Source organism: Cavia porcellus, unplaced genomic scaffold (assembly GCF_034190915.1).
Source record: "Cavia porcellus strain 051 isolate PalLab524CR breed Dunkin Hartley unplaced genomic scaffold, mCavPor4.1 scaffold_1, whole genome shotgun sequence".
In the NCBI taxonomy this organism is placed as follows: Eukaryota; Metazoa; Chordata; class Mammalia; order Rodentia; family Caviidae; genus Cavia; species Cavia porcellus.
Window position 1 is genome coordinate 156,581,160 of NW_026947484.1, and position 14,991 is coordinate 156,596,150.

General features: G+C 34.2%; 1 protein-coding gene and 1 long non-coding RNA gene across 2 annotated transcripts in view; one reads left to right on the forward strand and one right to left on the reverse strand.

The window, feature by feature from the left end:
* Lrriq3 (leucine rich repeats and IQ motif containing 3) overlaps nucleotides 1-14,991 on the forward strand; it is a 146,953-nt gene that overhangs the window by 6,637 nt on the left and 125,325 nt on the right. Inside the window, exon 4 of the mRNA XM_063258272.1 lies at nucleotides 13,283-13,416. Within this exon, the coding sequence (XP_063114342.1) occupies nucleotides 13,283-13,416 (134 nt within the window). The remainder of the gene's footprint in view (nucleotides 1-13,282; nucleotides 13,417-14,991) is intronic.
* LOC134478108 (uncharacterized) lies at nucleotides 292-5,742 on the reverse strand. The gene is made up of 2 exons (XR_010050523.1): nucleotides 5,621-5,742; nucleotides 292-1,356 (listed from the first exon to the last, which is right to left on the reverse strand). It is a non-coding gene; the product is annotated as an uncharacterized LOC134478108 (long non-coding RNA).

Below are 14,991 nucleotides of genomic sequence, written 5' to 3' on the forward strand. Positions count from 1 at the left end.
ACACACACAAAATGACATGGGATGTTGAAAAATGTTACTTAAAAAAGAAAAGAAGAGATCTACACAGAATAAAAGAGGTGAAGATGCAGGCTCTTTTAGCTCAGGTAAATGGAAAAGGGTTTTCTGAAAAATATTTATTGTTCATGATTTCCTGTGATCTGGAAGGGTGTGTCTTTTATTTCACGAAAGAACATGAAGCATCCAATGTTATGAACATGGGATTTCCATTTATCTGTCTTGCCTAGTCCTTCAGTCTACATTGCATCACAGATGACAGTATAGAGATCTGACGAGTTTTTTTCACTAGTTTTATTAATACATGTCCATAGTACAGAAATAGTACATTCTTTGTGAGGAGTTGGTCCATGTGCATAGCAAGTCTCAATTCTTTTTTCATGCTCTTTGCCCATCTCTTGATTCCCTTCCCATTTAAAATTGATGGAGTATTTTTGATTGAATGTGTGAGGACAAGAATAAGTAAATAAATACACCTTTAATTTTTTGCACCTGGACAGTATTACTTGAGTACAGCTAAAGGATTGGTCAGATTGGAAACTACAAGTTGGCTAAGCCTGTCAACTTTGTATTAGAAAAATAATAGCCTCTACCAGTGCCTTACCTGATGCACTTCCATTGTGGTAACTGGCTTCCATGATTATCATTATGTACAATGTGTACGTAATGTACCATTATGTACAATCAGAGTAGATGCATCACAAGTTTTAAATAAGCCTGGACAATTTGGCAAGACCCTAAAGTAAGTAATAAATGAATATAGGACTGAAATGTAACTCAGTGACAGAGCATCCCTGAGTTCAAACCACTAGGCCTGCAAAATTAAAAAAAAAAAAAAAATATAGACTCTGGGATGGCAGGGAACACTTTGTCATATAATGAAACAGATTGGTATTGTAGTGGCGCAATGGCAGTTTAAGGTAGAGATTTCAAGTTCAAGCATTTGACGTCCATTTGCCTTCATTTTCCATGTAAATATCAAAAACTTAAAATGCTTAATATATCCATAATGTACCAGAAATATTTATTGTGAATTCCTAGTTGGCTGAATAGAGTAATACACTTTGTCAGTTAATCTTAATTTCAATTTGATTGTGTTAAGAGACTCTTGAAGCTCTGCTCGGATCATGGCAGTGCTGTAATGCTCAGCAGTGATCTCCTCCTCCCACTCATAGTAAAGGTGCTGCTGGGAGGTGGAGCTTAGGTGGAGAAGGTGGGTCTGGAGTCTGGCTCTGGGCTCTGTTCTCACTGGCACTCTTTCTTGTTGCCTGCTTCACAATCTCCATGAAGTTAGTAGCTTTGCTTCCAGTGCCATTCTGATGATGTTTATTCTTCCCAAAACTAGAGGAGATAAAAAATAGAATACAATCTCTAGGAAAAACACATAAAATTAGAAACAATTTAAAAATAATGCTGTGTTTATAAAAGCTACATTTAAATTTATTGATTTATAACTTGAATTATAAAGTTTTAGATTATAAATTCATTATAAAAATGTAGAATATGAGATGAACATAGTTATTAACAAGATTGATTCCAGCAACAAAATTAATGCATACAAATAAATGTAAAGTACTAAGCAAATATATATTGAGTAGAGTGAAGCAAAGGGAATGACATTAGTCACAATGTAGAATTCAGAATTCAAATTATTAAATGAGTGTTATAGTTGTTTATTTGTTTGAGACAGGGTTTCAGACTGACCTTGAATTCATTATGTAGCCTAGGCTGGCTTTGAACTCACCATGTTCCTCCTGCCTCAACCTCCTAAGTGCTAGGGTTACAGGCATGTGCTACCATGCGTGGCTTATAGTTTGTATTTGAAATACTCCCTCCCTAAGACTCCTATGGTAAGGCTTGGTTACCAGTTGGTTGCTTGGGAAAGTGACTGGATTATGATGGTTACAATTTCATCAAGTACATTAACTCATTGATGACATCACAATTCAATGACATTATTGGGAGATGCTGGAAATAGAACATGTGGTCTAGTTCAAGAGAGATCACAGAGTATGACTGGGGAGACTGTATCTGATTACTGCTCGCTTCCTTTTTTGTGTGGATAATAGCTTCTTTACCTTTCAATGGACAAAGTTTCTCATCAGAAACTGTAAAGGATAGAATCAAGTGGAAAATATTTTTAAATTCAGAAAGAAAACCATTAATCCAGAAGCATATAGGCCAGTGATGGCGAATCTTTTAGAAAACAGTGCCTAAACTGCAATCCAAACCTACTTATGCTGCAATTAAACCTGACTGCTGAGATCTTCATTTAGAAAAACACAACTCATGCATTAATGTCTTCTGTTTTAAACAAGCAAATGAATAATACACATGCCATAGGTTTGCCAACACTAATCTAGGCAATAAAAATATTCTCCATTAATGAAGAAGAAATTAATATACTTTCAAATTAAAACTAAAAGAGTTTTTCCCTAGAAATCTGATCCAAAAAAAAAAAAAAAAGCTCAAGATAGTTTTCTATAAAGAAAGAAATTGTATAAGATGATTCTGGCCTATCAGGAAAAAATAACAAAATATAGTATATTAAATACATTTTCCTTCTCTTGTGACTTTACAGTTATGATAAAAGTTGACGCAGAAAAGCACAACACAATCTGATGTTATTAAATATATTTAGAAGAAATATATTCTAGAGATTGTAAAGAGATGCTAAAGGTGATAAGTTTCTATGCTTCATTTAAAGTGAAGTTGATAAAATCCGACATTTGTTAGCTATCAAATTAAGTCATTAAGATATATATATATATATATATATATATATATATATATATATTAAGATATATCTGAAATTACTAAAAATACTTTACAAAGAGAAAAACAAGGGGCTGGGGATTTAGCTCAGCGGTATAAGTACCCGCCTTGTAAGTACGTGGTCTTGAGTTTGATCCCCAGTGCTGCTAAAAAAAAAAAAGAAAAAGAGAAAAATATCCTTAGGACACCAGCTGGATAGAAAAATAAAAGATACTAGCCTTAGTTTCTCATAGAAGCATCCATTTAGCAAATATTCCTAGGTGAAAAATGTCTTTAAGAAAATTCTAGAAATCCAAGGGATTAGGTTAAAATACAATGATAGAGTACAAAACCTGTGGAAAAAATATTTTCATATAATGAGACATATTTCTGTATTATTTTTCATTCCTTTCCCCAAGTTAGCACAGGAGAGCAATGAGGAGGAGCCCACTGACCTATAATTTATCCAGTGGACTATATCCAAAGTCCTTAGTATTAAGAGACATTTCGTGATAGGTACATTTCTGCCTCATATCATGAACACTAGGGGAATTTGCATAGGTAGATCATTAAGAAACATCTAGAACAAAAAAAAAAGTGAGAGAAACTCTTAGAGGCTAGCAAGCATAGATAACTGGCTAGCCCCACTGGCCTAGGCAGTAATCTTACCCCAAAATGACATTTATTTGATCTCACCTAATCAAGGTCACAAGTTGGCTTAATCTGCCATTGGACTCTTTAGGTCCCGTTGGTCTTTGTATATAATGAAATTCCACTGTAAACTCTGAGAAACATAAGACCCAGAATAATGTCCATTCACTGTTACAGGGTAGAGTGACCTATGAAACATCTTTCAGTGTTCAAAGAAAGCTGTAAGGCACATCTAGAAGACATGGTGCCTCTTCAAATCTTTAACCAACAGCACAATCATGTAAATATACATAGTCAAACATCAGAGGAAACTAACAGCTCCAGGAACCAAATCCAAAGAAATTAGATCTATAAATTTACTGACAAAAATTTCAAAAGTTATGTCAGTAAATTACAAAAAAAACATAAAAGGATACATATATCAGAGAACCAATACATGAAAAAAGAAGTTAAAGAAAATGGAAACCCTTAAGTAATAGCAAACAGAAACCTCAAAACTGAATAGTTTAGTGACTGATACGAAAATTCAGGAGAGAGCTTGCATAACCAATTTGAGTACATAGAGAAAATAAGTCATAAAATAAAAAAATGCTCTGAAATTAGTCAAGAAGTAAAAAGATAAATTGCTAAGACTTAGGAAACACTATCAAGCTTCATAGCATACTTACTTCATAGCATACTTTTCTTTATTTAAAAAAGAAAATTAATGGAAAAAAATTTTTTTTGAAATCTGGGTAAGAAAACAAGTATTCAGACTATGATGCCTATATCTTCACAAAGGTACTGAACCTAAATATATTCCAAGACAAATTGTAATTGTCCAAAGATATTATAAAGAGAAGTTTGAAAGCCACAGAGAAAAACAACTCAACAGATCCAAGTGAATCCTGGTAAAAGTTTTAGTAGATTTCTCAGGAGAAAAGTCACGTACCTGGGAGAGAATGGAATGATATGTACCAAGAACTGAATGAAAAAGCCTGAAATATTAAATCAGGAAGAAGTAGAAAACCTATACCTACCAGTGACATAAGAAGACAATAAGAAGTAATGGAAAACCTTGCAATAAAGAAAAGTCCAAGATCATGGCTTAAGTCTACCAAATCTTCAAAGTAGTGTTAAGAAAATACCTTTTACACTCTTTCAAAATTAGAGCCGAAAAGAAGATCTTGTCACATGTTAGGAGATTGGCATCACAGACAACCAGACAAAAATACCAACATGTTAGGAGATTGGCATCACAGACAACCAGACAAAGATACCAAAGAAAAGTTTATGTTTGTGCCTCAGATGGACATTTGTGAGGAAATCCTCAATAAAATTTTAGGCAGTAGAATTTAATAACATAAAAATATTATACATGATTATCAGGCAGGTTTTATCTCAGTAAGCAAGGATTCTTTAATAAATGAGAATCAGTGTGATATACTACATTATCACATTATCAAAGGATAAAACCACATGATCATCTCATTTAACACAGAAAAATCATTTAGTGAAGTTTGTAGTTCATATTTGACCAAAGCTCAACAGTTTAGATAAAAGGAAAGTTTGTAAATGTGGTAAAGGAGACTTAGAAAAACCTCACAGCTAACTTCTTAATAAATACAAAGAAACAAAGCAAAGGTCACCTTCTAAGGTCAAGGTAAGTATTCCATTTGATTTTACCATGTTTATTCAGTGTGGTGAATGTCCTGGCCAGAGCAATCAGCAAGAGGAAAAGATAAAAGACACATAAATTGGGCAGACCAGCGTCAAATATCACTGTTTACTGTTGACATGATCTTACATGTAGAAAACTCTAAAGACTCAACCAAAAAACTTAAAAATTAATAAATGAATCCAATCCCATTCCTGGATACAAAATAAAATTAAGAATTACCTCCTGGTAGTTCATTTTCTGGTGAATGCCTCATGGTAGATGGCATTACAATGGCAGGAGCATGTACAAAATAAATTGTATGATGTGCTATGAAGTATCAATGATTCCTTTTATAAAAACTTGGTCTCTCAGGAGCTAGTCTGGGATCTACAAGGAGGTACGTGAATCCCTCCTGATTAACCAGTGACCTGATCACTTTGTATGAAGCTCTACCTCTTAAGAGTTCCACCATTTCCTAAGCCTGCCACACTGGGGATCAGGCTCCCAGGACAAGAACCTTTGGTGGACACACCAAAACCACATCCAAAACATAGTTCTTACAGTTCTGAAGACTGGGAAGTTCCAAAGCATGGTACCAATGTTAGTGAGCCTCTCCTGCTGCATTAAAACGTGGAGGCTGGTGTTGCATCACACTTTAGGATGGAAACTTCATTGAAGGTCCTGAAAGAATTAAAAACACTGGCTTCACAATGGATTAAATAGATCTCATGAGAGGATTGTTAAAAGAAACAAACAAACAAACAAAAAGCTTAATCTTGGCTTCACCCAACTCTGTATTTTTTGCAAGGGTATATGATTTTGCTTTCACTCAGTGTCTGCTATCTGTGAACTGAGCTGATGCTGCCCTTTAATCATCAGAACTATGAGCTAAATAAATACATTGTCTTTCATAATTAGCCTGTCTCAGGTATTTTTGTACAGTGATATTACAAATCTTTTGTGGATATAGCTTGGTGTTTGTGAATGGTGTGTAAACATTTGTGTATGTGTGTGTGTGTTTGTGTATGTATGCATGCATGTATCAGAAGTCCTCTCTTGTACTGTAGGTATATGCTACTTTTCCATTTGCTGAGAAAACTGTGGCAAATTGGGAAATTCTGAGAAGTAAAAACAGTGTTATGGGCCAGATATATGTAGAATTAAACATGTAGAAATAGAAAAGAAAAATTAGTACATTTAATTGAATATTAGCATATTGAATTTAATAGTTTCTTTGTAGAATTTTGTATAGTATGAAAATAATTTAGTTGTAGAAATATTTTTTAAAAAATATTCTTACTATTAGCATGCAGAATATTCTCTTCCATATGAGTCATTACAGAAATATTTCCTAATTTTTCTTTCAAGTGCCTCATTATAGTTTATACCAGGATTTGCAATAACCACTGTTTCATGCTGTGTACTCATATAATTATTTTAACACCTGTTTTATTGATTATTGATCCTAAATGTATATTGTACTTTCCCAAATTTTTGCTATAATTCTTGTTGGATTGAAAAAAAACTTCATGCTATATTTAGTTTATCATTTTAATATTACATGATTTTTTTCATTTGGATAAATTGCCGCCTTATAAGTTTCTCTATGTTAACTTTAGGAAGCATAAATATGATAAAGCATGTAAATATCCTTTGAAAAACTTAAAATACTGTATTATTTTAAGCAATGCTTTAAAAATATTGGTAAGTAGCATTCTTTTGATGTTTGATATGCTCCATCTACTATTTTGAATGCTTTATAAATATTACATTACAATAACCCAATGGAATAAAACTATTTTTATCTCCATTATATGGATGATGAAAAAAGTGAATATATGGGTTATTTAATCCCACATCACATAGCTTGCACTGAGATTTAACTGATGCAGTTTTTATTCAGAGCCATCACTCCTGTGGTGGAGGAAATATGTCACTTTTCCAACAAAAGAGAAAACTTCCATTTACTTTGAGATGCCAAATGGTTTATGCCATTAGTACAAATTTGAAGGGATACATTTATTGGAATTTTGTAGAATAATTGTTTTAGGATATCAGAAAGTTAATGCATACTTGGAATTTATTTATTTTTCTTCTGGAAGAGATATTAACACTGCCCATAACTGATGATTATTCTGCATATCTCCTTAAAGAGAAGGAACTATTTATAACTCAATGGGAAGCAGGACTTTCTATAAACTGCAATGTAAGCATAATGTTTCTTTGCTTGTAAGACATGAATCTGATGAGTACAATTTCTGTCTCAGTAGTCTATGTTGCCTCCTGTATTCTTTTCCCTGGTTTTTCCCTCTACCTTGTGCACTTTCGTGTGCTACATATTGAACTTCCTCTTTGCTGAGCGAAATCTAAATACCGTTACCCCAAGTACAGTAGGCAGACATATATGCATATTTGGGAAATCACATTTATACTATAAATCAGTAAAGGTTAATCTTTGTTTTACAAAAAAGACTTTCGTAAAGTTAATTGGTAGGCACAATATAATGATTTCTTTTCTTTTTTAATATAAAAACGAGACTCATTATGGTCTGAGTGTTTATGCCTCCTCTAAAACTCTTGTGTTGAAATTTAATTCCTGATATGATGGTACTTAGAAGTAAGTACTCTGGGATGTGATTAGTCCAACAAGGTGGGATTAGTCCTCATGGTTTTAGAGAGACCTCTTCATTCACTGCTCTGTGAGAATACAGTAGGAAAACATCATCTATAAAGAAGGAAGTGAACCTTTTTCAGACAGACACAGAATATGCTGGTGACTTATGTTGGGCCTCTCAGCCTCCATAACTGTCAAATAAATTTATTTAGAACTACACAATGTATTAATAATTTTTATATAGTTTAAATGGGCTGAAAGATTATTGAGTCAAACGCAGAAGCTAGGGCAGCCTAAAATTAAGCTATTTTCCCTAATAAACTTGATAAAATATCAGACAGCAGAGGAAATTCTGTCAGTGTGATGGTAGTCCAAATGGTAGTTGGGTTCAATTACTACAGATCACAGAATAACTTTCATAGAGAGTTCCAAATATAGGCCAGTTTATAGTAAGTTTTAAACTGATATGTGGAAAGACTTATCTATGATAAAGTAAATAGGAATTTAAAAAAGCAATAGCAAGCAAACAAACCAAAGGGGAAAAGTAAATAAACCTTAGACTTAACTACAGAACTAGAGTAATTGACAAGTTAAGTAGAACACACAGTTTGAAAGAGCTGGCTTTTGACAGAATGACTTTACCAAACTGATGTGACAATACTAGTAAAAAATAATAAACAATAGAGTCCAGACCCAGGATATCTAAAACACATGATAGAAATGACAACAGAGAAAATTAAAGCAAATAAAGGAGTTATAAAACCCAAGAAGTAATGGTGAAAATATTATGGATTTGATGGATCCATGAAAGAATTTAAAAAGTCTTCAAAGTTCAGCTTTCTATTGGAATGAAAATAAAGAAGAAAGCACAAGTCTGTAGCTTAGATGGGCTTCTGAGTATAAGAAGTCTAGGAAAATAGAGCTATTGCAACAGGCAGAGGGATAGCATTAGAAAAGGCACAGAGTATTGATAGGGCCTGAGAAATTCAGGTGAGCACAAGTGATTTAGTGTTTGTAGAGTATAGAAGATGTGTGCAAGTACAAGCACGGCAAATGCTGTTAGAAGCAAAAGCAGGATTATAATAGCAGATGTGATGCAACCCAAGAGACAGGACTTTGTAAGATCGTGGGGAAATACTTGCGCTTCTCATTGACCACGTTTTCATTCTAGAGAAATCATCCTGTATTTGATGTTTTGGAGCAGAGGAGAAATTGAACTGGTAAAAGTGAAGTGTGAGCACATTTAAATTTTAAAGAGTTTATATGCACATTCTGGAACCAGGATGCAAACAGCCAGCACTTTTCCCAGAAGGCAAAAGGAGAAACATTTAAAATGGTGCAGGGAACAAGACATAGAAAACAATTTAGATTAATTAGCAAGGAAGGTTCCTGGTAAGATGTTAGTTGGTAGTTTCTCATTGGTACAATATCTGGCTTCAATTTACTGCTTACAGTAAATTGATGTATTCACATAGGAACTTAGACCTACCCACCCATCTTAGTCTTCAGACCTCTCAGTTTATTTTATCAGAGTGGTTGGATGTTTCTGAAAATGTCTATTAGAAGTTTGGGCCTTCAAAGGGCTGATTTAGTAAGTTGGCAGAGGACATATAGATGATAGGTAACAAATTGACAAGATATTATTTGATTAAATGATTTATTGGGTAGAAAAGAGTGAGAAAGGAAAATGGTTTTATTTAATAAACTGACAGGATGAAGGTAATTTTAATTAATGTTGTCAGCCATTGCAGCTGGACATTGAACAGGGCTTATGCATGGCCAGGGCAGGAAATAATGCTTGAGGACACCTGGCTCCAACTCCAATTGACAATGTAGACTGTAGCCTCAGGCATTTCACCCCTGTAGTGAAATGCAACATGGCAATCTTCTCCTAAAATACTTCTCCTTGTTAAGGTAATTTGTTAACAAGTCCTTGAACCACTCCCAAGGTCTGCTCAATTTCCTGTTATTTGAAAAAAAAAAATAATGACTGCAGGCTCCCCAGAGGTATCCCCTGTCTTAGCCACCAAAGCCCCTACCTCTGCAGAGCATTTTGATCCTCTTGGAGCCCTAAAATCATGCCACTTATCTCATTTATTTAAACCTTTGACCTACACTTGTTTGGGAGATTGAGGGTTTAGGCCATGTCCCTAATGAATTACTGTGTATGAGTGATATATTATGAAGTATGCATTTTTGTAAGTTGAGGAAAGAATTATTTCAACTTTTATATGCAAGTAGAGAAATGGAACTGAAAATTCATTCTATGAGTCTGCAATTTAAAACTTAATTTGTGACAGATAATAGAGCTGTATATATAATCTGCATGTCTGAAGCAGCAAGATATAAGGAAGATGATCATTTGAAGAAAGTTAGCAAATAGAAATTTTTAAAAAACCCTAATTTAGTAAACAGAGATTTAAAACCACAAAACCTAAATAGGCCACTAAAGATTAAAAAATTATCTGGTCATGGTGGCACATGCATATAATCCTAGTACTTGGAAGGCTGAGACAGGAAAATCCCTGAGGGTTAAAGGCCAATTTAGGCTACACAGTGAGTTTGAGGATGCTCTTAACTACATAGCCACATCCTGTTTCAAACAAATAAGTGAAAAATAAATTAATTTTAAAAAGGATGAATGAGTTAATAAAAACATAAGTAATTCAAGTGTTTATATTTTAGAAGAATAAAAAAATTAAGACTTAAAAATCAAAATTAAAGAGAGAAACGTGAGTGTGATGGGAAAAAAATTTTCTTAAAGTAATGGATTAAATGACATTGGTCAAGCTGGAGGCCAAATTTACACAGTACTTGTATTTTGTGATTTGATCTTGAATTGATAATCAAATACCAGTTATAAACCAGGAAATTTCATCCTAGATGGATAATAACTTGTTAAACTTAAATTATGTGACTAAGAGGGGTCAATAATTTCAACATGACTGAAAGGTCAGATTTTTTTTTTTAAGTCAGGATTTAATAAGTCAGTGGCTTTATTTGAACGGCTTATTGCATGTTAGGGAAGGGCTGATTGACAAAGTCTTATAAGTGGGGGGTAACTGCTGTAGTGGAGAGAATGCTGTGACCTTAATATTAAAACTATGCCATGCTCTGAAAGGTTAGGCAAAAGGTTTTTCTCTTTTGGAAAGAAGTAAACAAGACTAAAGAAAGGTTGGTGTAAGAAAATGAGATAAATGAAGTGTCACGGCCTGACAGGATGTCAGAGCATGCTTGAATCTGTGACTCTCCTGCGTCAGCGCAGGCAATAAGGCCTCTTGTTTGCTCAGGATAAAGGTGGATCAGCTCAGGAGAAGCAGAAAATCTTATCCAAAGATTAGCCCTAGAGGAATTTTATTCTTTTTTTTTAAATTTTATTTTGAAAGTAGTAAAAATGCAACAGCACAAGACAGAACAAAGCCAATTGAGACAATACAGTGAAATTGGTATAGGATTTCACAATAGGATACTGGGATAGTAGTAATAGGTACTATGGTATATCTCTTTAACTTCACAATAGTTGTCCAGTCAATTAGATATAGCAAAATCAAAACAAAAATAGAACATTATAAAACCAATTGAGAATACTGAATAGAGCAAAAGAAACATAACAAAACAAAACAGTGAAAACAACCTTTGCCTTCAAACAGATAATAGAAGGAAATCCCCCATATTTGCTATACTGCATATGGTCATCCTCCCAAGAGATGCTGAGACATCTATCCTCAGTAGCTATGGAGGGCGGGCAGGGGGAAGGATGCTTGATTTTCAGCCCACATGGCAGTAGGCTCACAGGTAATGGTTCTCTTCCAGGCCCATGCCACAGGCGCTTACCAAGATGGCGGGGTGAATAAGCAGCCTGAGTCCCACCATGACCAGATCACAGGAGCACTGGTTCTTCTCCTGGCTCTCATTGCAGGCACTTAGAAGAGCGTGGGTGAATAAGCTGAGTCTCACCATGGCTGGATCTCAGGAGTTCTGGGTTTCCTCCTGGCCCTCACTGCAGGCGCTTACCTAGAGGGTGGATGAATAAGCTGCCTGAGTCCCGTCATGGCCAGATCTTGGGAGTTCTGGTTCTCCTCCTGGCCCTTGCTGTGGTGCTCACTATAAGGGTGGGTGAATAAGGTGCCTGAGTCCCACCATAGCCGGATCTCTGGAGTTCTGGTTCTCTGAGTTTCATGCTAATAAACAATGGACACTGAATACTTTAGCTAGTTGTTAGTAGGTATATCTGTGTCTGCCATAGGGGAAACAGGAGTTTATATGTATCAGCTACAAGAGGAAGAAGATTATTACCTTACAGTGAGCCACTTCCCTGAAACAGAGCTGAGGAGATTTCCTAACTTCCAAGTCTTTCCAGGATTACAGGGACCAGGTAAAATTGTGCACTGTCAAGTCTGATGGACGAGTTATCGCACAGGATAATATTGCAGATGGATATTGTTCTCAGATCAATGTCAGGAAAATCTTTTTTGAAGAAATGAACTTGGTTTCTAAGACTGATATTGAGACAATTGAGAAGGCAGTTCAAAAAAGTGGAATGGCGTGTGTAGAGCACTTTGAGGTGTATTATCAGGCCCTTCTCAGGGGTTTCAGAGGTTGGATATTTCCAGAACGGAAGCTGTTCCATAGGGTGAGGAGGGAGGGGAGACCGAGGAAGTAGTAAAGAAGTAAATCATAAGGTGCATTTTACGCCAAGTCAAGAGATTTGCAATTGATCTTCTGGTGCTGTCAAATAAAAGGATTAAGCAAGCCTGCCTTGTGATCAGATTTGAATGTTGGAATGTTGACTCCAGATTCAGTACATATTGTGGCTTCCAGGCAGAGAACAAACAGGAATTAATTCTGATACCACATTTGAAAAAATAAACCTGCACTTTTTCTTTACAATATTTTGTGATTTGTTTTACAATACATAGCTAATTATGAATATAGGAGAGAGAGGTGTATGTTTTGAACATCACAGGGATAGTAATCTTCAGATTAGATGCTTAAAATAGCGTAAGTATAAATGTCATATTTTAAATATATATTACTCTGCCTTGAAAACAGAAGTAATAGTGACTGCATTTCCAAACGTGATCAATGAGATATAAAGTGTGTATTGGCTCAAATCTAAAGATTTTCAAGAAAGGAGGTCTTTCTTAAAGGTAATATCTTTCCCAGGGGAATGCATATGTTCAAATAAAAGCATCTAACATCTCAGTAAAGCTACAACATTTTAAACTACTGTAACTTATTTTATTAACTCAACAAATATCTGTTTTTTGGTGATCCAAAGCTTGCTTTTAAAATTCCACTGGCCACCAGTCCATGCCACTACTTTGAGAGATCAGAATTATAGTAAAAATATTGCATATATTTTATCAGATTTGTGTAAGAATCTTGAATGCACATTGTTAAGAATCTTGCATTTTGTGTAGAGAACTGAGATTACTTGAGGCTAATGATTCTTCATAAAATGCTATGAAATGTATTGATTTTTAAACTATTATGCCTATAAGATACCTATGAATATTTTATTAATTTCATTTTATTATCAAGTTCATAATACCTTTTAGAAATATTTTCATGAAACATAAGACATTGAACATATTTTCTTTATACAGGGAAAAACCTATGAAGATGAAATTAAAAATATTCATTATATTATTTCAAGAATTAATGAAATTCTGGCTCATAACTCACCAGTTTTGATCGTTCAAAAATGGATACGTGGTTTCTTAGTTAGAAAACATTTCAGGTATGCTTTATTTATTTAGAAAACATTTCAGGTATGCTTCATTGAAAAATGAAACAATAAAATCAGCAATAAAAAGTCAGTTCTCTGATAATTTACAGTTTTTGTATTCTATATCCTCAAAATGATATTTTACAAGATATTTAAGCTAGTTTTAAAGAACATATCAAAGGAATTATAGTGATACATAGATATGTGTGTGTGTGTGTAACAGCATAATTATAATTTGATGTTTTATTTTAAAGCATTTTAGGATGCTAATTTTGAAATTGACTAAAATAATAGACCAATCACTGAGTAATTCTGACACTTAAAATATCAAATTTAAAGCTATAAATCAGTAACTCATTGAAATTCTCTCAGTAATTGGACATAATAAAAATAGAAGCTATGAACTATCTAATGAAAAACCATAGAAATATAAGCCATGAAAAAATATAAACAAAGAGTTTAGAGTAAGTTTGGATCTGAAGATAGTTTTGTTAAAATATCTACGCATCCATCTTTGTTATCTCTTATTAGCGAATTGTCCTTTCTTCTCTCTATTTTTTTAAATTCCTTTACAATAGCTGTTCTTTGCAAATAAAGGAAACTTTGAGTCTTTCAGTATGCATGTCCTCAAAATCTATGAAATTAGTCATGTAGAATATCAAACATATGAAAAAATAAATGAACGTTTTCTGTAGTTTATTTTGAGTTGCTAAATAGTAACGTTCAAGAGACAGAAATGAAATTTACCTCCGACATACATGGGGGTTTAAAGGAGGTACAGAGCTGGGTGTGGTGGCCACTGACCACAACTCTAGCCCTCAGGAGGCCGGGAGATAGAGGTGGTGTGAGACAAGCCTGGGCCAGTCAGCCTGAATTACACAGCAAAAATCTGTTGTTTAATTAGGAATAATTTTAATAGTAAAAAATAGGCACAGAGTAAGGCAGCACTTGCTGAGAAAGTGAAAGTAGAGGATTTCACTGAAATGAGATTCAACATTCTGTTGTTAGTAAGAGAAATGTCTTCCTGTACTGACCTGCATGTACTAAATGGTGCATGTGCATAGGACAATTGTCTGCATTGGATACTTTTGTTGTCACACTTATGAAATTATATTTCTGTTGGCTGTGTAATTGTCTGTATAAATAGATGCACTATGAGGTCTCTGAAGGAGAGACTACATCTCTTCCTTGTTTTGACATAGGTTTAGTGCTCAAACATTTTTGCTGAATTGATAGAAACATCAATAAATTAAAAGAATGTGGGAGCTGAAATCAGAAAGGATTTCAAGCAAGATATAGGCAACACTACTCCTTTCTGCATCGGTAGGGTAAGAAAAGCTACGTCATAGAATGCCTGTGCATTGCCATGCCTACAAGTTCCAAGTGACTGGTCTTCTTATGTCTATTTCTAACCATGAGACGTGTCTTCCAACACAAATATTTTCTATCTTTCTTTTTTTTTAATGTTATTTAAGGAGAAAAAAGAAAAAAAAAAACAGAAAAAGGGTACAAGTTATACAGAATTTCAGAAAAAATAAAAAGTAGGAAATCACTAGTTAATTACATATTGTCATCTTAGAAATAGTT